The sequence below is a fragment of the Haliotis rufescens genome, unplaced genomic scaffold, assembly GCF_023055435.1.
Source record: "Haliotis rufescens isolate VD_foot unplaced genomic scaffold, xgHalRufe1.0.p SCAF_4, whole genome shotgun sequence".
NCBI lineage: Eukaryota > Metazoa > Mollusca > Gastropoda > Lepetellida > Haliotidae > Haliotis > Haliotis rufescens.
Genome location: NW_025964112.1, coordinates 38,146,014 through 38,170,886, shown reverse-complemented (window position 1 = coordinate 38,170,886; position 24,873 = coordinate 38,146,014). Strand labels below are relative to the sequence as shown.

Sequence of the window (24,873 nt, the reverse complement as noted above, 5' to 3'; positions counted from 1 at the left end):
TGCCACCACGTCTCCCTAGACATGTAGGGCTGATAGATGTAACAGTGTTAGAAATTGGCACTAGTCCTATAGTCCATGCCAACTGCTCAATAGTTAAGGTATCATAAGGACTAGTAGCAATTTTTACGTGTTAACATAAGAATTAGTGGACTAGAAATTTTAGTTTCCAAGTAGTTTATCTGGAGCTTTTCAGTGTCTAGAAATAGGAAGAATACACCTTTCTAGAAATGAAATCTGATATTTTGTTAATTAAGAAAGATAATTGTATCGTGAAATTATTTTATGATTGTCTGAAGTAGGCTTGAGGTAAATGTATATTTTAAAATTCTTCAGGGCCCACTTGTGCAACGCAAGCTTAGCACTACAATGATTGTTACTACCATATTTAACATAGACTTCAGACAGTCATAGAGCTGAGATGGCTTTGTGCAAGAGGGCCCTGTGATTTAGCTACACAAGAGACATACAGCACATGCATCATAGCTTTGAAATAGGTTTAACTTTCGTAGTATTTTTCAGTTGGAATACAATCCTCACCTTTCTATGTCAGAGATTATGATTATACATTTTTCATTGTACACATCTATAATTCTTACTCTTGATGAACTGAACTTAATAATTAAATGCTAATCATGAACTGTTTATAATTAAGGTTGTATTTCTAAACGCTGTAACATCTTGACTAAGAGGAACCATTGTGATGGATGCTCTTACAAGGAAATAAGGTTTACTTTTCATGAATTCTTGTTGATCTCTATAGAGATTTCTGTGTAGACATGAAATGAGTGAGTGTGGTTTTACACCCCTTATTGCAATATTCCAGCAATATCACACCGGGAGACACCAGAAATGGGATTCACACATTGTACCCATTTGGGAAAGAACCTTAGCCTTCGGCGTGATGAGCGAACACTTTTACCACTAGGCTACCCAACCACAGTGTGTAGACATAGAGATATAGTATAGTAGATACACTGTCATGTAGAGTGTCAGTAGATTTGTTTGTCATTGAGTAAATGATAGATATGTGTCATGCTAAAGATTTGAGTCGACTGATCCAAGCTTTTCTTTTGACATCTTTTCATTAGATTTTAGTGTTGACACCTAATCTGTTGGTGTATTATTAAACATTTTACAAGACTTGGGTTCTGACTGGTGTAATGTGGAATTGATGCAGATTATTTCTGTCCAGTACAAACAATGAAAGATGCTTCAGGGTTTGATTGACAGCTTTTTAAATGCATAACAGGATGACACAAGAAAATAATTCAAAACAGGTGTTTTAATAGAAAGATTCTTGCATTTTATTTTCAGATGTAAATAGATAAAGTTAGCAAGGGATTCTAACTTCTAACGTAATGATAATCATGGTACAGTCTGAAACAGAACTGATATGATGGTTTTGCCTGTGTTTCCAGACGGAGCCAGTCGAGATGAAGGAGAAAGAAGCACTGTCACCCAGCATCCCTCCAACAGACGAGTACTTCAATGATGGATTCCACTGTGACCTTGTAGTAAGTTCAGTACTTGTACCTTCCCTTGTCGGGATTCCAGGGTAGATTTTGTGGTCTGTCTGGTTGACAAAGAAGACTTCATGGATAGGGTGGTCAGTGAATTGGTTCATTGTGTGTCAGCATACCTTGACAAAATTGATCATTGTTCATGATATTAATCACAGGCTTGTCTGGTCCAGATTTGATCATTTAAGGGATGCTTTCATTTCTGGGAAATATTGAGTGTGGCATTACACTACAAACAAACAAAAGCTTGAACATTCAGTGTATGGTAGGGTCCATCCATCTATTACATGGTGAGTTGGCTCATGTGTTTTAGACTTGGGGATGATGATAAGAGTGGGTAAGAAAGTCTTTCCATGCAGGCCTCTAGAACTTATGATATCCACAAAATACTAATTGTTTGCCAATTTGTTTCTTTTTCTTCTTTTTACATAATGTTAGTACTAAAATGCACAGCATTGACATTTGTGAAAGTTCAGTGTTTGACTGGCACTTTGGTAGACTGTCACTGGTCTGTAATGTACAATAGAAGGTAGAAGCCGATGGACTTGTGGTATTGAAATAAATAATGGCACTTAAAATTCCAGAACTTTGTCCCACATGTGAGCACAGATGTCAACTTGGCTGACTTTGGCAACTGTCAGAATCTGAGAATCATTGAAGACAAGGTGAGATAGGCATTAGCTTTAAATGACTATGATATGAATTTTGAGGTTATTTATCAATCTTTTGAAGTAGATTTAAATAGTTATTTTAAATGTCCTAAGATATAAGGTTTTGATAAATAAAGAACATTTTGAGACATATTTTCTGTCATCTGCATCCAATGATTTGCATTAAACCCGAGAAAATGTAGCGCATAACGGGATGTGTGCTCCTTGGAGATACAATTATTCAGAATCATTTTCTCAAATAGATTTTTGTGTCTCAAATGTACCCTTGGAAGCAATGTTGATGTGATTGTTGTGATCCCTCCAGACTGTGAATGTCACCAACCACACCAAGGGCAAGGTCACAGTGCAGTGGATGGGAGGTAAGGATAAACGCTTTTACCATGTTTACCATTCTCATGTTCAGTACTGTGTCATGCTTTGTCAGCTAATGTCGATTGAGTTTACTGTTAAACATTGCCTGGTTGTAAGTGATGTAGAAGCTGATGCTGCTGATGTTGTTGCAGATGGCAGTCACATGTTCTCGGTCTACCCCACCGTCATGGACATCCCACCCCTCAAGAGCTGCTCCTTCCGAGTGTCATTCAAGCCGGTGAGTGGTCGTCACTCTCTTATACCTATACTGGGAAGTTTGAATAACTGCTTGGCTGCAAGCCAATGGAGAGTTTGTAACTAACAAGTGTTCGAAATGAAGTGTCTGTGTCTGTCTGTGTATATCTGTGTATATCTGTATCTGTGTCTGTCTCAGTGTTTCTGTGTATGTCTGTGTCTGTGTCTGTTGGTGTGTCCGTGTTTGTCTGTCTGTTTCTGTGTCTGTCTGTGTCAGTGTTCGTCTGTCTGTGTCTGCCTGCATATGTCTGTCTGTGTTTGTCTGTCTGTCTGTGACTGTCTGTCTATGTGTGTGTTTGTGTCTGTCTCTGTGTGTGTGTGTCTGTCTGTGTCTGTCGTGGTGTGTCTGTCTATGTTTGTCTGTCTGTCTGTGTTTGTCTATCTGTCTGTGTGTGTGTGTCTGTTTTTGTTTCTGTCTGTGTATGGCTCTGTGTGTGTGTGTCTGTCTGTGTATGTCTGTGTCTGTCGTGGTGTGTGTCTGTCTGTGTCTCTCTGTGCATGTCTCTGTCTATGTCTGTCTGTCTGTCTGTGTGTGTCTGTGTCTGTCTGTCTGTGTGTGTCTGTGTCTGTCTGTCTGTGTGTGTCTGTGTCTGTATGTCTCTGTGTATGTCTCTGCCTGTGTCTGTCTGTCTGTCTATGTCTCTGTCTGTCTCTGTGTCAGTTTTAGTTTGTGTCTGTGTCTGTCTGGGTCAGTGACTCAAGATCCAGTGGAATGAATGAAGTGGTGGTTGGGCAGTCTTGTGCTGTTAAGACACTGTTGATTATTTCTGCATTTCAAGAAACAGATACGTAACCTTATAGGCCTGATTGTACTAGTGTCAGATCCGTTGCTTCTTCCAGAATGCCCCGAACCAGCTGTACGGAGCCGAGCTGGAGTGTTTTGTGTTCTACAAGAGTCTGCGTGACTATCGTCTGGTAGAGGATGTCACCCACTGCCCGCCATGGTGTCTGACTGTCAGCTGTACAGGTATGTCTTATCATGCAGGCTTCACACATACCTGTGTGTACATGTCTTATGTGGGAACTGTTTATCATGCAGGCTTCACACATACCTGTGTGTACATGTCTTATGTGGGAACTGTTTATCATGCAGGCTTCACACATACCTGTGTGTACATGTCTTATTTGGGAACTGTTTATCATGCAGGCTTCACACATACCTGTGTGTACATGTCTTATGTGGGAACTGTTTATCATGTAGGCTTCACACATACCTGTGTGTACATGTCTTATGTGGGAACTGTTTATCATGCAGGCTTCACACATACCTGTGTGTACATGTCTTATGTGGGAACTGTTTATCATGCAGGCTTCACACATACCTGTGTGTACATGTCTTGTGTGGGAACTGTTTATCATGCAGGCTTCACACATACCTGTGTGTACATGTCTTATGTGGGAACTGTTTATCATGCAGGCTTCACACATACCTGTGTGTACATGTCTTATGTGGGAACTGTTTATCATGCAGGCTTCACACATACCTGTGTGTACATGTCTTATGTGGGAACTGTTTATCATGCAGGCTTCACACATACCTGTGTGTACATGTCTTATGTGGGAACTGTTTATCATGCAGGCTTCACACATACCTGTGTGTACATGTCTTATGTGGGAACTGTTTATCATGCAGGCTTCACACATACCTGTGTGTACATGTCTTGTGTGGGAACTGTTTATCATGCAGGCTTCACACATACCTGTGTGTACATGTCTTATGTGGGAACTGTTTATCATGCAGGCTTCACACATACCTGTGTGTACATGTCTTATGTGGGAACTGTTTATCATGCAGGCTTCACACATACCTGTGTGTACATGTCTTATGTGGGAACTGTTTATCATGCAGGCTTCACACATACCTGTGTGTACATGTCTTATGTGGGAACTGTTTATCATGCAGGCTTCACACATACCTGTGTGTACATGTCTTATGTGGGAACTGTTTATCATGTAGGCTTCACACATACCTGTGTGTACATGTCTTATGTGGGAACTGTTTATCATGCAGGCTTCACACATACCTGTGTGTACATGTCTTATGTGGGAACTGTTTATCATGCAGGCTTCACACATACCTGTGTGTACATGTCTTATGTGGGAACTGTTTATCATGCAGCCTTCACACATACCTGTGTGTACATGTCTTATGTGGGAACTGTTTATCATGCAGCCTTCACACATACCTGTGTGTACATGTCTTGTGTGGGAACTGTTTATCATGTAGGCTTCACACATACCTGTGTGTACATGTCTTATGTGGGAACTGTTTATCATGTAGGCTTCACACATACCTGTGTGTACATGTCTTATGTGGGAACTGTTTATCATGCAGGCTTCACACATACCTGTGTGTACATGTCTTATGTGGGAACTGTTTATCATGTAGGCTTCATACATACCTGTGTGTACATGTCTTATGTGGGAACTGTTTATCATGCAGCCTTCACACATACCTGTGTGTACATGTCTTATGTGGGAACTGTTTATCATGCAGGCTTCACACATACCTGTGTGTACATGTCTTATGTGGGAACTGTTTATCATGTAGGCTTCACACATACCTGTGTGTACATGTCTTATGTGGGAACTGTTTATCATGCAGGCTTCACACATACCTGTGTGTACATGTCTTGTGTGGGAACTGTTTATCATGCAGCCTTCACACATACCTGTGTGTACATGTCTTATGTGGGAACTGTTTATCATGCAGGCTTCACACATACCTGTGTGTACATGTCTTATGTGGGAACAGTTTATCATGTAGGCTTCACACCAGGGATCCGGAAATCGGTCTGTCCGATTGTGACAGAAAAATGTCCAATTTGAAATAGTGCGAACTTGACATTTTAAAAATTTGCCCACAGAACATTTTCAAAAAAGTAATAGCAGGACATTACAATCTGAGACCGGATATCACAACAAAGGATACAAAGTAAAGAGCTACAACCAGACTGACATGTGTTTTTTGGTTGATTAGTGTACACACGACTATGAAAGTGACACTTGAATTTATTCTTTCTATTCATTCATGAACATTCAGCACCTCAGATATGAGGTGTGCGTGGCAAAAATGCAAATGTCCGATTGGCAAAAAAATGTTTCCGGATCCCTGCTTCACACATCCATTTGTCTTAGGATGGTACAGTTTATACACCCATTCGCGTTGCTGTTTTCTGTGAAAAAATCGGCAGTACACATGAGAGAATACAGACTATCATGTAAATGTTTGGTCTTAGTAGTGGGCGCTTAGAAATATTACTTATTTTCCCATGTTTTGATTAGATTGTTTCACTGTATTTAAAATGTCAGATCATCTGAAACTTGTTTGCACTTGCAAGAAAGCAATCTGGGAAACCAAATGGCATTTTATGACAAAAATTAAAATTTGTTATTGATTACTGAGATAAATTGTTTTTATCTGTGATGCACTTCCCTAACTTTGACATTATAGACTGAAAGCTACTGACAAATTATTCTCCAAAGTCCTAGGGAAATATCTGAGCTGCCTGGTTGTTAGGTGGCTATACTCATATATTCAGGGGTTAACTGCTGGCCAGTTAAAAATACAAAGGGCTTTCTGGAATGTAACGTAGATGGCCTGTCTCGCTAGTCAAAATTTCACCCCTTCTCAAAGTATATTTAATTTTTTTAATTGGACACTACTTATGAATCATTTAATTTTGATGAGAAAATATTTAGGGGGGATGAGGTCTTGAGAATGGTTAACTAAAAAAAAATATGTCTATCATCTTGGTAGAATGACAACCAGCCACCATTTTGTAATGCTGTGTAAAGCATCTTTTTAAATAAAACATTTACCACAAGTTGTCTTCTCCTGACTGGATATTAGGTTTCACTCTCTTACATGACATGATCAAGGACCCCCCCCCCCCCCGTGGGGAGTCGGGGTCAGAAGTGGTCCCCCACAACCTATACTGGTCGTAACAAGAGACTCAGGTGGCTAGACAGTGATTTGGTTGACAGTGTGTCATTGTGTCCGGTTGATGTGGAAACTGGATTGTCTGGTCCAGAAATGCTTAGTTACGGGCAATGACATATATCTGTAATATTGCTGACTGCGTTGTTAAATAACAAAGAAAAACAAACATTGTGATTATGGATGATGCCATTAAGCATGTTGTGTTGTTCCAGGCCACACCTTCATGCCCAACAACGAGACCTTCCTGCCTCGCTATGACGTCAACAGCCCCAAGTTGGTGTTCCCTGCAGTCAATGCCAAGGAGTCGACGTACCGCACACTGTGTGTCCGGAACAAGGGCACCACGCCTATACTGTTTGATGTGGAGAAAGACCCCAGCAGGTAACCAACTTTCACATGATAGTTTTTTAAAAATACAAATAGAATTGATACAGAACTGTAATAAATAGAGATCAAAATGTCGAAATAAAACGTTTTTATCATTTTAGTGTGCAATGCAGTACTTGGGAAACTCTATATTTGTTAAAAAAATTACCTATGATTTTCATGCTTGTCGTAAGAGGCACCTAACTGGATTGGATGGTCAGAATCGCTGACTTGGTTGATGCACGTCATCATATCCCAGTTGCATGGATCGATGCTCATGATGTCAATCACTGGATTATCTGGTCCAGACTTGATTATTTACAGACCACTGTCATATAGCTGGAATATTTCTGAGTGTGGCATAAAACAACAAACAGATCTATGACATTCTTCTTCTTCTTTTTTTTTTAATTGATATATTGCCATTAAAGATGTATGTAATTCTGAAACTGGTAATGAATGTCTCTACTTGTCGCCAGCACATTTGCCATAAAGCCAGCTAAAGGTCTGTTGAAAGAAGGAGTACAGATCTTCCTGGTGAAGTGTAAACCGGCTGAAGTGAAGACCTATCACCATGCGATGGTTCTCAGACTCAACGATAACGACAAGTACAGCAGGGTGGGTGGCTCTTATGATTCTCTTATGATCCTTGTAATGTTTCAATCAGGATGCAGTTAATTACATACAAATTAACCTCAGTTTTGAAAAAGGAAACTGTGACTTTGATATTGTACAATCTGATTCAAAAGCTGTGAGAGGAAACATAAGGTCACCAAATTTGTATTTATTTTTGAGTGAGTATGGTTTTACACTGCTTTTAGCAATATTCCAGCAATTTCATGACAGGGGACATCAGAAATGGGCTTCACACATTGTACCCATGTGGGGAATTGAACCTGGGACTTTGGCGTGATCAGCGAACACTTTAACCACTGGGCTACCCCACTGTCCTTTGATTTATGACAAGGAATTATTATGTGTAGAGGTTGAAATATAAAGTGCTATAACTTTCAGATATTTCAAATATATTATTGAAATCATTTTCACTGCTGATTGGTTTGCTGAATCATAGTGACATCATTTAATGCTTTTTTGAAAACAATACAATATGGTGTCATCCATTTTTCAAAACATCACAGATTTTTGCCTTTTGATGAGATCTAGTGAAACTTCTTTAGAGTTTTTTTCATTTCATACAATTCATTCATTTTTATTCCCTTGGTTTGAAAAACGTGTGGATATAGCGATCAGTGGGCCATAACTTGAAAACTGTTCAGTGTTTTTCAATGAAACTTGGTATATGCATTGTTCTTCAGCTGAGCTGGTGCCTTTTGCTATTTTAATTTTTTTCTAAATTCTATTTTGTTACTTCTGAGCCATAACTCTCAAACTAATGAATATTTGTACATGATACTATACATGTGCAAAGACCACATGCTCAACTATTGCCATATCATAGTTTTCAATTTATATTTTTTTAAATTACTTGTGTTTCCATGGAAACAGTTTGGGCTAATGTATCAAAAAAAGGAGGGGGAAGATTTTATGAGTAGAAACGCAATTCTAGTCACCTGATTGTAAGTGTGGTGTACAGTGCAGTGTTTGTTTGTGTAGGCTCTACAGCTGTGTGGGTCAGCGGAGTCGGCCGAGGTACTGATGGACTCCGACGGAGTGATGTTCTTCAAGCCTACATGTGTGGGGACAGCCTCCAAGAGGACATACTCAATCAAGAATGTCTCCAGAATACCCCTCAGGTCAAATAGCCTTCATACCATTTATTCTTCAAAGTTGAAAGTACTGGCTGTTCAATACACGAATGCCTGTTTTAATATTAAGCATGTGTTGTGTGGAAATTTGAATTTTTATTCTTATATATTCCCATTTTTTCCCTATGACTATACTTAATCTGTTGTGTCTTGTGGGTATCGCAACACAGCCTTCCAATTTTGTTTTGAGTAGTATATAAGTACTACCTATCTGTTTTGGGGCCCAGTAATCTGATGTCATACTATTTACTGTGCAGAGTTGCTTCCCTTAGTCATGCCAGGATTGGCTGATTGGAGGTTCAAATTCCAGTTTGGGCCTAATTATGATCCATTGCCTGACAGCAGCATCTCTGTGTTCCTGGGTTTTACCAAATAATTTAACATTGGTGGCAATAATCAATTTAGGCTTGCTTCCTCCATCAAGTTGACATACTATGGAATAGCTGGAATTCTTCACATCAACTATATACCCATGAAGATCCGTTTTAGAACAGGTCTTCAGCAACCCATGCTTGTCATAAGAGGCAACTAAGGGGATCGGGTTGTCAGGCTCGCTGACTTTGCAGACGTATGTCATCATATCCCAAATGCGTAGATCGATGCTCATAATGTCAATCACTGGATTGTCTGGTCCAGACTCGATTGTTTACAGACTGCTGTCATATAGCTGGAATATTGCTGAGTTCACCAACTAGAAACAAACTATAAAATAGACTGTAATCCCATGTCACTCACTCACAAACCTTTGGATAAATAATTTTCAAACTTCATTCCTACAAAAATGCCAAACTGCAACATATCTAGAAAAGTGTTGATATTTTCATATCTATGGTGCTGAGTGATACTGGGATGAATGTATAATTGTCATGATGTTAATATCAATATTCTAACATCTTGGTACCAGGTTTGAGTGGAAGTTGAATAATGCAGACTCCAAGCTGCTGAAGGTTCAACCCGACTGTGGCATCATCCATCCTAATGAATCACAGGTAACTCGGAGACAGACATGTTGTATTCACATTAACATACAATGTTTTATTCTTTTCTTTTTGACTAATCCGGAATCTCAATAATATTCTCTAATATGTTGGGAGGAACCTCATAAACACTTTTGTGATATTTTGTTTTTTGTTATTTATTCATGTAAATACTGATAAATATTTTAAGTCTTTCACTATGCAACTCTTTCTGCTCCCGTGTTCCCCTGTAATGGAGTCCTGTATTTGTTGTGTAGAGCCAGACATGGTCGTTCATCCCCAGGGGTGAGGAGAAGTATGTGATGAAGCCGAGCCTCATCGTGTGGGGGCAGGGCTTCACCAACAACTCATCTGGGGGCAAGAAGAAACAGTTTAAACTGCGAGCTGTTGGGGAGGGATCCCTTGGGGAGATCATGGTGAGTAAACTCTCTGTTACTGGATGATTGCATACAAATAGATGGTATACTGGTTTGATATTGTCAGTTTTAGATATTCAAAGAAGACTTAAATGTGTCAACTATGCAAGGCAGGATTGCATTAGTATGTGCTGTCATTATATCTCTCTGAAAGGCCATTCTAGTTATACCCCCGACAAAATGTCGGGGGTATATAGTTATACCAAGGTTCCGTCCATCTGTCCGTCCGTACGAATACTTTGTCCGCACGATTTCTCTTAAACTATTCAGTGGATTTATCTCAAACTTAGTACATATATGGAGGGGGCAGTCAAAAGAAAAAAATAGTTTGTATTAATTTTCCATTTTTTATGAATTTTTCAAACCCTAACGTCCCTCCGAAAACTTTGTCTGGGCGATTTCTCTTAAACTATTCAGTGGATTCATCTCAAACTTAATACATATAATCTGTGTCATATGGAGGGGTGCAGTCAAAAGAAAAAAATTGTTTTTATTAATTTTCCATTTTTTTTATGAATTTTTCAAACCCTTACCCTATCCTCGCTATTTAATTTGAAACTACTGACACACTAGGCGGTCCGGGGGTATTAGTGAGCCACGCTCACTTTTTTTTCTTGTTTGATTTTGATTTGAACAGGCGATTTATTTTGTGCATGTTTCCACACCACACTGGGGCATGCTGACAGCGCTATTATTACCCCGGTCACTGGATCAGTGTGCAATCAACAATCATTCTCAGCTCCCTGGGAAGTATACAACCCAAGCTGCCTGTTAGGCACTAGAAGGTTAACAACCATTCACGGCTTTGTGAACATGGGCACGTTTCGAACAAAGTCACTTGCCCATGGAGACACCACATGTGTTACATGTGCTTCAGTTTGGGGAAGCACCGAAGCCCTAGAAACTCTCAGGAGCCAAGCTACCAAACATGGTCACCCATCCAAGGACACTCCGTGACCCATGTTGCTTAACTTCATGTGATTTGTGACCTGTGCGCTGTACATAGGACCATGTGCCACCTCTGTTTTTACAACAAACACTGACAGTTTGTTTTGTCCCCAGAACACTTAGGGCCTACAGTAGTGATATAATGATGAGTTTTTACAAACAATACATTTCGTTGATGTACACTGATTGCAGGCTGAGGAGAAGTACTTTGACTTTAGTGACATCGTCGTTGGCAGCTCTGCCTCCCACCACATCACCCTGTACAACAACAGCAGCTGCAGCCTTCACTACCGGCTGCTGCTGGACCAGCATGTGGATGGCCCGTATGCTGACAACATCATCAGGAGTGACAAGATAGGTCAGTCATCTTCTACTTTCTCAACAAATGTAGAGGTCTTTTTCCATTTCACTGTTCAAATTAAGGAGGTTCCTGGTGTCCTGGTGTCATAGTGTCCTGGTGTCATAGTGGTTTGCTCCTGTAGTATTTGAATCTAGGTACCCCCTAGATCTCTAACATGCAACCCTCAGTACATTCATAGTTTTTAACACTGTATATGTATCTACTTGTCATATATAATAAGTCCTTTCAGTGTATGTCTATTACAGGGGTTTATCTAGACCTGCTCTGAGGCCAGTACTTGTCCGTAACAGGAAAAATTACCAAATTGGAATTAATTATTTCTCACTTCATCTTAATGTAGCTATGACTTTGAATAGGTAACTTGTGTTCGATCCTGGAAATTTGCGTTCAGTTCCTTGGTTGTTTGGACCTTCCAATCAATCTATGAGTGAGTGAGTTGGGTTTAGCGCCGCTTTTAACAGTATTCCAGTTATATCACGGCGTGTTAGCTTAATGTGGAAGGAAAGCCTGAAATGATGCAGGTCTCAGACATTTACCACTTCGGTGAAACCCACGAGCATGGGTATGGTGCTGACAAACCTAGAAACATAATCGGGGTGAACCGGGATTCGAACCCACAATCATAGGTTTCTGGCGTGCCCAAGGGACGCAACTCTGCACAGCGAAATGCGGCGCCTTAGACGACTGGGCAACCCGTGCCCCCATCAATCTTTGATTAAAATTAACTGGAACACCCCTTCTAATAGTACTGGCCTGTTGACAGTTTTATTACAAAACATGATCCTTCTAGAGTGTGAAGTTTTGTGTGTACTGCACTGGAGTAAGATGGCTGCTGCTGCTGCATGTTTCAGGCCTGGACCTGGAGACAATGGAGGGAGTGCTGCCAGCCAGGTCCAGACAGACAATACCCCTCACAGTGCGCCCACTCAGGAGGGTCACCTACCAGTACACTGTGTCCTACCAGCTCCTCACACCAGAAGGTAGGACTCACGATTTCCACCTCCACCACTCAGATCGCTTTGGAAATGTTTAAACTTTAATGAAGTAACATTTCCTTGTTTTTAACTACCGAGGGGTTTCTAAAGCCGAACAGGTCCTCATTCCCAAGGCCTTATGAGATGGAGTGGTTACTTTAAACGCTGATTACAAAGATGCTATATGTTTGACTGTTATCCTTAGTCCTGACCGGAAGCCTCTGTGATAATGCTGTTATAATCAATCTCACTTAAAGATAATGTTGGTCTGACCCAACACCTTTAGATGCTACTAGCCGAAATTTAGCTCAAATGCGTCATTTTCAGATTTTAGTATTATTATTTGGAATATTATAGCTGAGCTTACTAAACTAAGAGAGTTTTACTAGACTCTACTTCAGACTTGTGGCTAAAGTTGCAGACTGTGATACTGCATGTTTATCACTTAACAGTGGCATATTACTGTATTACTGTATTACTGTCGTTTATGACGAACATGCTTATAACAAACTGCTGGATATATTGAACTGTTTTTTGGTCCTGTTCATTTGCTGTGTATAGGCTGTGGTTATAACGATCTAAAATTAGTGGTCCCTCTTAGTTTGTTTTAACCATAGTTTACTGTAGTTCAGTTATGGCGATATGCCACCATTTACCTTTATGATTGAAATGCATGACCACCTCCTCCATATTCTCCCCAGGCACCGTAGCCCACGCATCAGTGCAGGAGCCGCAGCATCTGTGTCACATCCTTGTGACGGGGGTGTTCCCCATCATGGCTGTCACCGACGCCCGCTGCTATGGCAGCGCCATCGGCATCAGCAAGAAACAGCTATGGAACCTCTTCTCTCTTGACAAGTTAGTGGACAGTTGGAATTAGGGTTGCTGTGTAACCAGGAATCTCAGCATAGACTGAGTATAAAGGAATTTTAGAAAACATAGGGACATGATTATAAATACTTCATGTGGTTCACAAGAAGATGAGAGGCGTCGTAATGTAGAGAGCTTGGATAAAACAAGTGCAATCTTGGTAATGTTTCCTATCTGTACTACCCTGTGAGGATTCGTGGATATTATTGGTCATAACCTATGCTTGTCATAAGAGGTGACTTAAGTGGATCAGGTGGTCACACTGGTTTGTCGTGGTTACCTGATAGTGTCGAATGTTGTTCATAATATCAACCTCTGGTTTCTCTGTTCCTGACGCCATCAGTGTATTTGTTGGTTTGTTTAACGCCGCACTCAGCAATATTCCAGCTATATGACAGCGGTCTGTACATAATCAAGTCTGCTCCAGACAATCCAGTGATTGATATCATGAGCATTGATCCACACATTTGGCATACAATGACATGCATCAACCAAGTCAGCAAGCCTGACCACCCGATCCCGTTAGTCGCCTCTTATGACAAGCATAATCATCTTTTATGACAAGCATGGGTTGCTGGAGACCTATTCTAACCCAGATCTTCACGGGGCCACTGTATTTGCAGTCAGTGTGTTTGATTGTGGTCTGTACTTTCAGCATGAACGTCTGCCTGGACTCGGACCCATCAGCGGAGGAACTCATGTACAACGTCTCCACCCGACACAGGTGAGCTGCCCACAGGAGAACAAGTCTGTGCTCTGTCATCCGTTATCACTGATTGTACTGTGTATTATATCTCCATTACATCAGCATCATTACCCTGGACCCATTCTGGACCATAGCCTCGTTTTAGAAGTGACGTCACTAGCTCCATCTCTCCTAACACCAACTTTAGCACAGAATTTCTCTCACTCATGAGCTTAAAATCAAAATGCCTCTTCTGAACATGAGTTTGGCAGAGATCTGCATTCAAAATGGTGGCCTTATCAAAACAAGCCAGCAGTAGAAATTGGCACTAGTCCTATAGTCCTTACCAAACTGCCCAATAGTAAAGGTATCCTAAGGACTAGTAGAAATTGGCCCATTTTAAGGGTTTTGCTATATGTTATCATTATACGGACTAGTGGATAAAAACTGTTAGTTTCTAACCCTGCAAGCCCTCATGTATTTAAATGAATCACAAGACTATTATAAATGATTCTTTCACCTGGAAGAGATGTTTTCCTGAATATTAAGACAGGGGAAGGAAATCCTTATGCTACAAGACATTCTGGTTGTGTTTGTGACAGCACACAATAGTTGTAATGTGTACTGGGTTTCGTTCCACAAAGTGATCTTAGTGGTATAACTATCATACGTCTTGTTAAGGTATGGACGTTACGATTGTCAGAGATGGGATCGCTTTGTGGAACAGGGCTATGCTGGTATCTCTGGATGTTAAAACCTGGAAAAAAAAAACAGTTTAATTTCATTGTATGTCTTTCGCGTTGTGTCAATCCAACCTTCATCAAGGTAACAAAGCTAAGGTAGTGAACTGGTCCAGGGTGTTGATCATAGTACAATGGAGATATAATAGATACACTTGGTAATCAAGAATGGTCATCTGTCAAAGCTATAACCAAAAATTGTATGCATTCTAAGTTACCAATTACTTTGAGATGATTGAGTTAAACTTAGAATCTGCATTAGAATCTTTTAGATTCATTAACTGGCCATTTTTTCCAGCCATCGGCGCCGCCCCCCAGTGTACACCCGTGCTATCCTGGACTTCAACTTCAGTGCAGCTCCCCTGGACAGTGAACCATGTGTGGTCAACCTGATGATTGAAAATACCGGCACTGTACCCACTGACTGGTGAGTGCATGCAGCAGTAGGTGGACGGCCTAGTTGGTTAGGAGACTACTGTATGGGGCAACATGCCTCATCATTTTTCATGTATTTACAAAGTGATAGGGGTTTTAATACATGCCCTTCTAGATACAGCGTTTTATGCAAACACCAGTGCTTTATGTGAAACCATACACAACATGTGCTTGTGTGAAAAAGTCATGTTGCGATGTAGCATGTTTGAGATGTCTCAGGATTATTCATTAAATGCCCTGTTTGTCTGAGAAGATCAAGTATGTGGCTGATGTGTTTCAGGTCCTTCCTGTTCCCCTCAGACCTGCACCTGGAGTTGGAGTACTGGGCAGAGACTGGGGAGTTTGACGAGGACGAGCTCCACCAGGTTGGTCATCATCCACAGGGCATGCTAGACTTCACATAACCACAGGGCACTCTAGGCTTCGCATAACCACAGGGCACTCTAGGCTTCACATTACCACGGGGAACTCTAGGCTTCACATAACCACAGGGCACTCTAGACTTCACATAAGCACAGGGCACTCTAGGCTTCACATAACCACAGGGCACTCTAAACTTCACATAACCACAGGGCACTCTAGGCTTCACATAACCACAGGGCACTCTAGGCTTCGAATAACCACAGGACTCTCTAGGCTTCGCATAACCACAGGACTCTCTAGACTTCACATAACCACAGGGCACTCTAGGTTTTGCATAACCACAGGACTCTCTAGGCTTCACATAACCACAGGGCGCTCAAGGCATCACATGACCACAGGGCACTCTAGGCTTCACATAACCACAGGGCACTCTAGGCTTCTCATAACCACAGGGCACTCAAGGCTTCACATAACCACAGGACACTCTAGGCTTCACATAACCACAGGGCACTCAAGGCTTCACATAACCACAGGACACTCTAGGCTTCACATAACCACAGGACACTCTAGGCTTCACATAACCACAGGACACTCTAGGCTTCACATAACCACAGGGCACTCTAGGCTTCACATAACCACAGGACTCTCAAGGCATCACATAACCACAGGGCACTCTGGGCTTCACATAACCACAGGGCACTCTAGGCTTCGCATAACCACAGGGAACTCTAGGCTTCACATAACCACAGGGCACTCTGGGCTTCACATAACCACAGGACACTCTAGGCTTCACATAACCACAGGGCGCTCTAGGTATTACATAACCACAGGACACTCTAGACTTCACATAACCACAGGGCACTCTAGGCTTCACATAACCACAGGGCGCTCTAGGTATTACATAACCACAGGACACTCTAGACTTCACATAACCACAGGGCACTCTAGGCTTCACATAACCACAGGGCACTCTAGGCTTCACATTACCACAGGACACTCTAGGCTTCACATAACCTCAGGACACTCTAGGCTTCACATTACCACAGGACACTCTAGGCTTCACATTACCACAAGGCACTCTAGGTATCACATAACCACAGGGCACTCTAGACTTCACATTACCACAAGGCACTCTAGGCTTCACATAACCACAGGACACTCTAGGCTTCACATAACCACAGGGCACTCTAGGCTTCACATAACCACAGGACACTCTAGGCTTCATATAATCTCTGGCTGAGACCAAGTACCAGTATTGTGTCATGGTTGCTGTTATGCACAGTTCCCAGCAGACTCTAAGGGACAGTTTTTATGTCTAAAGATTTCTGTTTACATTATTCTTACATTCTTAGCTGCTGTTGAACAGAAATGATTTTGAAATCATTAGTACACTATCCAAGTCACTATTTGAACAGTAACAGATGAACAGACACAGCCCTGTCCGTGATGTCCACAAGTTGTCCACAGGGTCACTGACTGAGGTCAGTCATAATGATCGAGTAGTAGTTTGTCCAGTGTTAAAGCTGGAACAGCTGTAGGGTTGGTGTGATCCTCTTGAACATGTTACCGGTAATACGTTTTATTTTGATCTGAGTGATGCTAACATAGTATCCCATGTGTCCAGATGAAGGTGATGGACAACAAGCTGTTCAGCATCGAACCCAAGCGGGGCAGGATGGCGCCGGGAGACACTCAGACAGTGACCTTCACCTACAACCACACCATGTCTGGAACTGACCGTCTGCCTGTTCTGCTCAAACTTTCCAAGGGCAGGGAAATCCTGGTGAGTGTGCACTGATCCTTGAAGTCTTTCATAGCCATTGAGAAGTTGGAATTACATGAATACATGACACTTTTTTATGGATAACTACTTCTTTATTCTAAGAAATTGATTCAGGGCTATTTCTTACCCTTGTAGCTACGAATCCTTGCATCTTATGTATAGTTGGGTTGCATTAGTCAGGTAATGACCGGGGTGGCGACCTGGAATAGTTATTGATCCTCCACTGACTGTACATTGAAGATGTCATGAGATGACTGTTTCTGCTTGCAGCTGAACTTCATTGGTGTGACGGTGGAGCCGGAGAGACGTTACATCCACTTCCCCTCCAACAAGCACTTATTCACTCCCGTCCCTGTAGGAGAGCAGAACAGCCCCAAACAGGTATACATGCTGCCTTAGACAGCAAGGTTTGAAATTAACATGTGTCTGCTAGACTGGTTAGAGGCAGGAAGGACTTGTGACATTTTGTTGTGGACCAACACTTTCACCATTAGGAAGACGGCCACTGCAGATGACTTTTGAGGACTAGAGAAATAAAACTTATTTTAACCTGTCCAGTCCGCATACAGTTACTCCTATAGCCTATGTATGCATTTTTTATGAAAAAAATAAAATTTTGAACAAGTTTTAAAATCCTCACCCAAAGCATCGTTTGACATAATGCAGACACTATTGTTGATGTAATTCAGACATTATCGTTGATGTGTTGAGACTTGACAGCCTGTCATTGTTGATGTCTTGTTTTCACTGTTAACGTCTTAAAAGGTTGTCAGTGGTGAAGACTTTACTTTATGAAAGCTTATCATTATGTGTGCAGGATGATGAAATGATGACACATATCACATGCTCGTGTCAGAATTTGTGCATTTACCTCTTTCGCTCTGTCACTCAAGCACAAAAAGAACTTCTGACACTTGTTTCCTGAAATCAGAATCACTTGTGCATGTTTTCTTTGAATACCTTACGTCATAGCCATAACTTCCTGTTTTGGCTGTCAGCATACAATATAATCTTTAGATTTTTTACAGATGTCCTCTTCACTGCCATCATATCTAATTAGTTGTGAGGTAAACCCTGTAATGTTTACTGCCTGATGGACTATGTGTACAGGTAGTGCGTGTACGTCACTGATGCTGTTGTCTGTTTCCAGGTGTATGAGCTGTGACTGATGCTGTTGTCTGTTTCCAGGTGTATGAGCTGTGACTGATGCTGTTGTCTGTTTCCAGGTGTATGAGCTGTGACTGATGCTGTTGTCTGTTCCCAGGTGTATGAGCTGTGACTGAAGCTGTTGTCTGTTCCCAGGTGTATGAGCTGTGACTGATGCTGTTGTCTGTTTCCAGGTGTATGAGCTGTGACTGAAGCTGTTGTCTATTCCCAGGTGTATGAGCTGTCACTGATGCTGTTGTCTGTTTCCAGGTGTATGAGCTGTGACTGAAGCTGTTGTCTGTTCCCAGGTGTATGAGCTGTCACTGATGCTGTTGTCTGTTTCCAGGTGTATGAGCTGTACAATGGGGGAGCTGTGCCAGTGAGGTACGAGTTTGACCTCACACCGCTGGACCTCATCCGACAGGTTGGTGGAGCTGAGATGCTTGATAAAGTAGCTGAGATATGTGTTTTTGAAACAGCCTTGTAATTCTAGAAACAAAGTCCATATGTCAAATCATTGAAGATTTGAGAGAGCTCAGTGTCATGGTAAGCCTGTTTTTTTGTTGTAGGAGAACTTTGACCAGCCAATCTTTGAGTGTCTGAACCCCATCGGGGAGATCCTGCCTGGAAGGTCCGTGGCCCTGGAGTGGAGGTTCTCTCCTTTGGAAGCCAAGACATACATGGTGAGATCACCAGACTACTCTCATTTCCATGGAAACAATTTTTACAATTTTGTGTTGTATAGGTACATGTTGGCATGTTGTATAGATACTTGTTGGTGTGTTGTATTGGTACATTGGTGTGTTGTATTGGTACGTTGGTGTGTTGTATAGGTACATGTTGGCATGTTGTATAGATACTTGTTGGTGTGTTGTATTGGTACATTGTTGTGTTGTATAGGTACATGTTGGCGTGTTGTATAGGTACATCTTGGTGTGTTGTATTGGTACGTTGGTGTGTTGTAAAGGTACATGTTGGTGTGTTGTATAGGTACATGTTGGTGTGTTGTATAGGTACATGTTGGTGTGTTGTAAAGGTACATGTTGGTGTGTTGTATAGGTACATGTTGGTGTGTTGTATAGTTACATGTTGGTGTGTTGTATAGGTACATGTTGGTGTGTTGTATAGGTACATGTTGGTGTGTTGTATAGGTACATGTTGGTGTGTTGTATTGGTATGTTGGTGTGTTGTATAGGTACATGTTGGTGTGTTGTATAGGTACATGCTGGTGTGTTGTATAGGTACATATTGGTGTGTTGTATAGGTACATGTTGGTGTGTTGTATAGGTACATGTTGGTGTGTTGTATTGGTACGTTGGTGTGTTGTATAGGTACATGTTGGTGTGTTGTATAGTTACATGTTGGTGTGTTGTATAAGTACATGTTGGTGTGTTGTATAGGTACATGTTGGTGTGTTGTATTGGTACATGTTGGTGTGTTGTATAGGTACATGTTGGTGTGTTGTATAGGTACATGCTGGTGTGTTGTATAGGTACATGTTGGTGTGTTGTATAGGTACATGCTGGTGTGTTGTATAGGTACATGTTGGTGTGTTGTATAGGTACATGTTGGTGTGTTGTATAGGTACATGTTGGTGTGTTGTATAGGTACATGTTGGTGTGTTGTATAGGTACATGCTGGTGTGTTGTATAGGTACATGTTGGTGTGTTGTATAGGTACATGTTGGTGTGTTGTATTGGTACGTTGGTGTGTTGTGTAGGTACATGTTGGTGTGTTGTATAGGTACATGTTGGTGTGTTGTATTGGTACGTTGGTGTGTTGTATAGGTACATGTTGGTGTGTTGTATAGGTACATGTTGGTGTGTTGTATAGGTACATGTTGGTGTGTTGTATAGGTACATGCTGGTGTGTTGTATAGGTACATGCTGGTGTGTTGTATAGGTACATGTTGGTGTGTTGTATAGGTACATGTTGGTGTGTTGTATAGGTACATGTTGGTGTGTTGTATAGGTACATGTTGGTGTGTTGTATAGGTACGTTGGTGTGTTGTATAGGTACATGTTGGTGTGTTGTATAGGTACATGCTGGTGTGTTGTATAGGTACATGTTGGTGTGTTGTATAGGTACATGTTGGTGTGTTGTATAGGTACATGTTGGTGTGTTGTATAGGTACATTGGTGTGTTGTGTAGGTACATGTTGGTGTGTTGTATAGGTACATGTTGGTGTGTTGTATTGGTACGTTGGTGTGTTGTGTAGGTACATGTTGGTGTGTTGTATAGGTACATGTTGGTGTGTTGTATTGGTACATGTTGGTGTGTTGTATAGGTACATGTTGGTGTGTTGTATTGGTACATTGGTGCATTGTATAGGTACTTGTTGGCGTGTTGTATAGGTACATGTTGTAGTGTTGTATTGGTACATGTTGGTGTGTTGTATAGGTACTTGTTGGTGTGTTGTATAGGTACATGTTGGTGTGTTGTATTGGTACATGTTGGTGTGTTGTATTGGTATGTTGGTGTGTTGTATAAATACTTGTTGGTGTGTTGTATAGGTACATGTTGGTGTGTTGTATAGGTACTTGTTGGTGTGTTGTATTGGTATGTTGGTGTGTTGTATCAGTACGTTGGTGTGTTGTATAGGTACATGTTGGCATGTTGTATAGATACTTGTTGGTGTGTTGTATTGGTACTTGTTGGTGTGTTGTATAGGTACATGTTGGTGTGTTGTATAGGTACATGTTGGTGTGTTGTATTGCTACGTTGGTGTGTTGTATAGGTACATGTTGGCATGTTGTATAGATACTTGTTGGTGTGTTGTATAGGTACTCGTTGGTGTGTTGTATAGGTACTCGTTGGTGTGTTGTATTGGTACATGTTGGTGTGTTGTATTGGTACATTGGTGTGTTGTATAGGTACTTGTTGGTGTGTTGTAGATCGACGTCCCAGTCCACGTCCATCACGGCGACACAGCCATCATCACCTTCACCGGGGTGGGGTTCGACAAGCGGGTGATGGGAGACACCATGCCGATCACAGACCAGCACGATCTGACCGGCGTACCGAGCGTGCAGAGTGTGGCTATACCCGGACAGGTACCCTAACCCGAGAACAATCATAGGGTGGACCCTTCCTTCATACAATGACATTCTAGGTTCTGGTGTTCTACCCACATGTTGTTGACGTAACGTTTGAACTTTAATAGCAGGAGTTTTATCTAATGGAAACGTCACTTGATTCTGTTGATTCAGGAAGTAGAATCAACAAGCATCTTCAAGTGATGTCACAAGAATTCTTTATTCAGAAGAAAGCAATAATTTTACTTATCCTGACTCATAAACATGAGTAAGCGATAAGTATGAGTCAGGATAAGTACAAATGATATTTTTATTCTAAAAAATACATTTTCATCTGGGTTTGTGATGGTTTAGCAATGCAATAGGATCAAGAAATAAGCTTTGGGTCCAATTTAATTTAGTTCTATATACAAGTCATCTATAGAAATAAATCAGTAGAATCATACATGTTTAAGCTTGGTCTGGTTTTACAAAGTTTACTACTAATGTGTGTCCCTGTTGAAACTGAGGATGATGATCTTGTCCAAAGACCTCTTGGTTGACTTATTTCACATCATTTAGTATCATAATGAGTGTAGGGAGGATGCTGGTTTGAGTGTGTTGCTGGTGTTGCAGCTCGTGTACCTGTCCCGAGAACGTGTCTCCTTCAACAACATGCCTCTCTTCAGTCTGGCCCGCCAGATGGTATTTGTCATCAACAGATCACAGCAGCGGCCAGTGTCCTTTGAATGGCATGTCACGTCTCAAGCAGACAGCAAGGTAGGCGTTCTGCTAAAGGTGACGAGTGAAAGATCCAAATATTCTGTACATGTATTATACTACAGTGCTATGGATGAAATACTGAATAGTATATTTAACATTTAACATAAATAATGTTTTACCTGGATATATTTGAATTGCATGTAATGATAGCTTTCACCTGGACTATTATTATTGTTATGTCATATCATTGTGTCCCAGCTGAATTCATAACTTAAATGGACATGAAGCCCTTTACAGTATGGTCTGGGTTGATGTTGTTGATGATGCTGCTACAAGGTGCTTGTGTTTGTCCAGTGTCTCTCCATCTCCCCGGTCAGGGGTCAGCTGGAGCCTGGGGGTATCGGGATGTGCCGAGTTACCTTCCTTGCTGCTGGGGTGCCATCATTCTATGACCTCGATCTCGTGTGTGAGGTAAGACTTTCTTGATATATTTCATACTGAAATAATTCTAGCACAATTCATGTTGATGTTGCACCTGACCAACTCACTTATATATGGAATATATGCTTATGCTTTTCGTTATGAATAATTAGGTGCATCTCTGTAGCTAGCAGTTTAGGGGCTGGAATAATATTCTGGGGGTCTGGGATTTGTGTTAGAGACAGGATAACATATGAAGCGATTAGAAAAGGGTGATGAGGATGGTGTCAGCTATAGAATGCATGATATAGAATGGATTGATGATTATGATAATGATTATGCTGATGGATCAATAATGATGATGATGATGGCAGCAATGACGTGAATGCTGCTGCTGATGATGATAATCAATGATGGATTGATGATGATGATGATGATGGCAGCAATGGTGTGGGTGCTGCTGCTGCTGCTGATGATGATGATGGCAGCAATGGCATGGATGCTGCTGCTGCTGCTGATGATAATCGATGTTGAATTAATGATGATGATGATGATGATGATGATAACCCTAATACTGGTGCTGTTGCAGGTGACAGATGAGTATGAAATGGGGGAGTACAAGAAGAGTCTAGTTGACTGGGAGGCGGAGAAGGAACGTCAGAAGCAGGAGTTTGTCATCACAGAGAATGACCTCAATGCTGACCTCAGACTGGCTGATGATGTGGAGGTGGTGGTAGGTGATTTTAAAGGCCTTAAAATCATACAAATGGAGATGTAACTTATCGGCTTGCTTTAAAAAAGCAAACTTTTAATATTTTAAGTATCTTGTTTCTGAAAATCTGAAAAAGAAATTATGTATGATTTATTGACATAACGGGTAAAAAATATCAAACTTTCAATATTTTAAGAATCTTGTTTCTGAAAATCTCAAAAAGAAATTATATATGGTTTATTGACATAATGAGTAAGGCCCACAGAGAAGGATCCAGTTGTGAACTGGCTGAAGCAAACTAAAATATGTGTGAAGTTTGATGATGGTTACATGCTGTATCTGTGACAGGAACGTCCTTCATCCCGCCTCCAGTCTCTGGACGACTACCGGTCAACGCCAAGCCCAGATGGGGAACTGACCAGATACAGGGTCAGTATATGCTAATTGTGTCCTCGTTCATCTCCAGAACTGTTTGTGTGGCCATGGCTTTGTCAGTTAAAGGCAGCAATGATCTGGCTGTGGTATTGCTGGCCTGGCCTGGCCTGGCCTGGAGGGGTGTAACTATATCGCGATACAGTGTTGTATCCCAGTACAAGGCCAACGATACAATACATTGGTTTACAACCCCTGTTTCGCGATACATACAATACATTACACTACAAGTCATAATGTAGTGAATAATAACAGTAATATTTCAACAGCCAGCTTATGCAGATTCTCGGTTGGCTATAAATAGCATAACATTCACAGAGCCCTCTACCAATGTTTCTCCGCTTTTTTATTTCATTTTTATTCAGGGTTGTGATTCACCTGCAAAAAGAAAGTATATCATCTTATTAAATAAAAATACTGTATTGGGATATGAATCGTATCACACCCATAATACCGGGATTTGTATTGCATCGTGACCCAACCATATCGTTACATCTATGTAACCTGTGGTATTAATGATTGAACCATGAAGATCTGGGTTAGAATTGGTCTTCAGCAGCTCATGCTTGTCGTAAGAGGTGACTAACGGGATCGGTTGGTCAGGCTCGCTGACTTGGTTGATGCATGTCATTGTTTCCCAATTTCGAGATGGATACTCATGCTCTCAATCACTTGATTGATCAAAATACTGACAATAAATATATTGTGATCAAAGCATCTCTACATATTTTATTGACTGAATGTATGTGTTGTAGACACTCCCTCCCATCAAGCAGAAGTCTTCTGATGAGGTGAAGGCGGAAGAAAGACGGAGGAAGAGGAAGGAGAAGGAACTGTGGGAGAAGCCAGTGCCACCCCGCCCCTTCCTGCTACACCTGGGTCTGACGGCACGCACACATGACGTGCGAGAGTTCCAGGAGAACTTCCCCGATGACTACAGGAAATACTACATAGACAGGTGGGAATAGGACCTATACTGGTTGTGATGTATTTGGGTGATCT

At 41.3% G+C, this 24,873-nt stretch overlaps 1 protein-coding gene across 3 annotated transcripts in view; it reads left to right on the top strand.

Moving 5' to 3' along the window:
- The window catches only part of LOC124134684 (cilia- and flagella-associated protein 65-like), a 40,569-nt gene that overhangs the window by 11,329 nt on the left and 4,367 nt on the right, over positions 1-24,873 (top strand). For all 3 annotated transcript variants that reach the window (XM_048381946.1, XM_048381947.1, XM_048381945.1), the window contains 26 exons: positions 1,419-1,514; positions 2,105-2,185; positions 2,496-2,550; positions 2,695-2,780; positions 3,638-3,764; positions 6,953-7,121; positions 7,586-7,724; positions 8,721-8,860; positions 9,777-9,861; positions 10,107-10,265; positions 11,406-11,571; positions 12,426-12,554; positions 13,250-13,406; positions 14,074-14,142; positions 15,142-15,270; positions 15,559-15,643; positions 17,266-17,424; positions 17,695-17,805; positions 18,917-18,994; positions 19,140-19,253; positions 21,465-21,623; positions 22,221-22,364; positions 22,662-22,778; positions 23,317-23,460; positions 23,788-23,868; positions 24,627-24,829. In XM_048381946.1, coding sequence (XP_048237903.1) covers positions 1,419-1,514; positions 2,105-2,185; positions 2,496-2,550; positions 2,695-2,780; positions 3,638-3,764; positions 6,953-7,121; positions 7,586-7,724; positions 8,721-8,860; positions 9,777-9,861; positions 10,107-10,265; positions 11,406-11,571; positions 12,426-12,554; positions 13,250-13,406; positions 14,074-14,142; positions 15,142-15,270; positions 15,559-15,643; positions 17,266-17,424; positions 17,695-17,805; positions 18,917-18,994; positions 19,140-19,253; positions 21,465-21,623; positions 22,221-22,364; positions 22,662-22,778; positions 23,317-23,460; positions 23,788-23,868; positions 24,627-24,829 — 3,182 coding nt within the window. The remainder of the gene's footprint in view (positions 1-1,418; positions 1,515-2,104; positions 2,186-2,495; positions 2,551-2,694; positions 2,781-3,637; positions 3,765-6,952; positions 7,122-7,585; positions 7,725-8,720; positions 8,861-9,776; positions 9,862-10,106; positions 10,266-11,405; positions 11,572-12,425; positions 12,555-13,249; positions 13,407-14,073; positions 14,143-15,141; positions 15,271-15,558; positions 15,644-17,265; positions 17,425-17,694; positions 17,806-18,916; positions 18,995-19,139; positions 19,254-21,464; positions 21,624-22,220; positions 22,365-22,661; positions 22,779-23,316; positions 23,461-23,787; positions 23,869-24,626; positions 24,830-24,873) is intronic.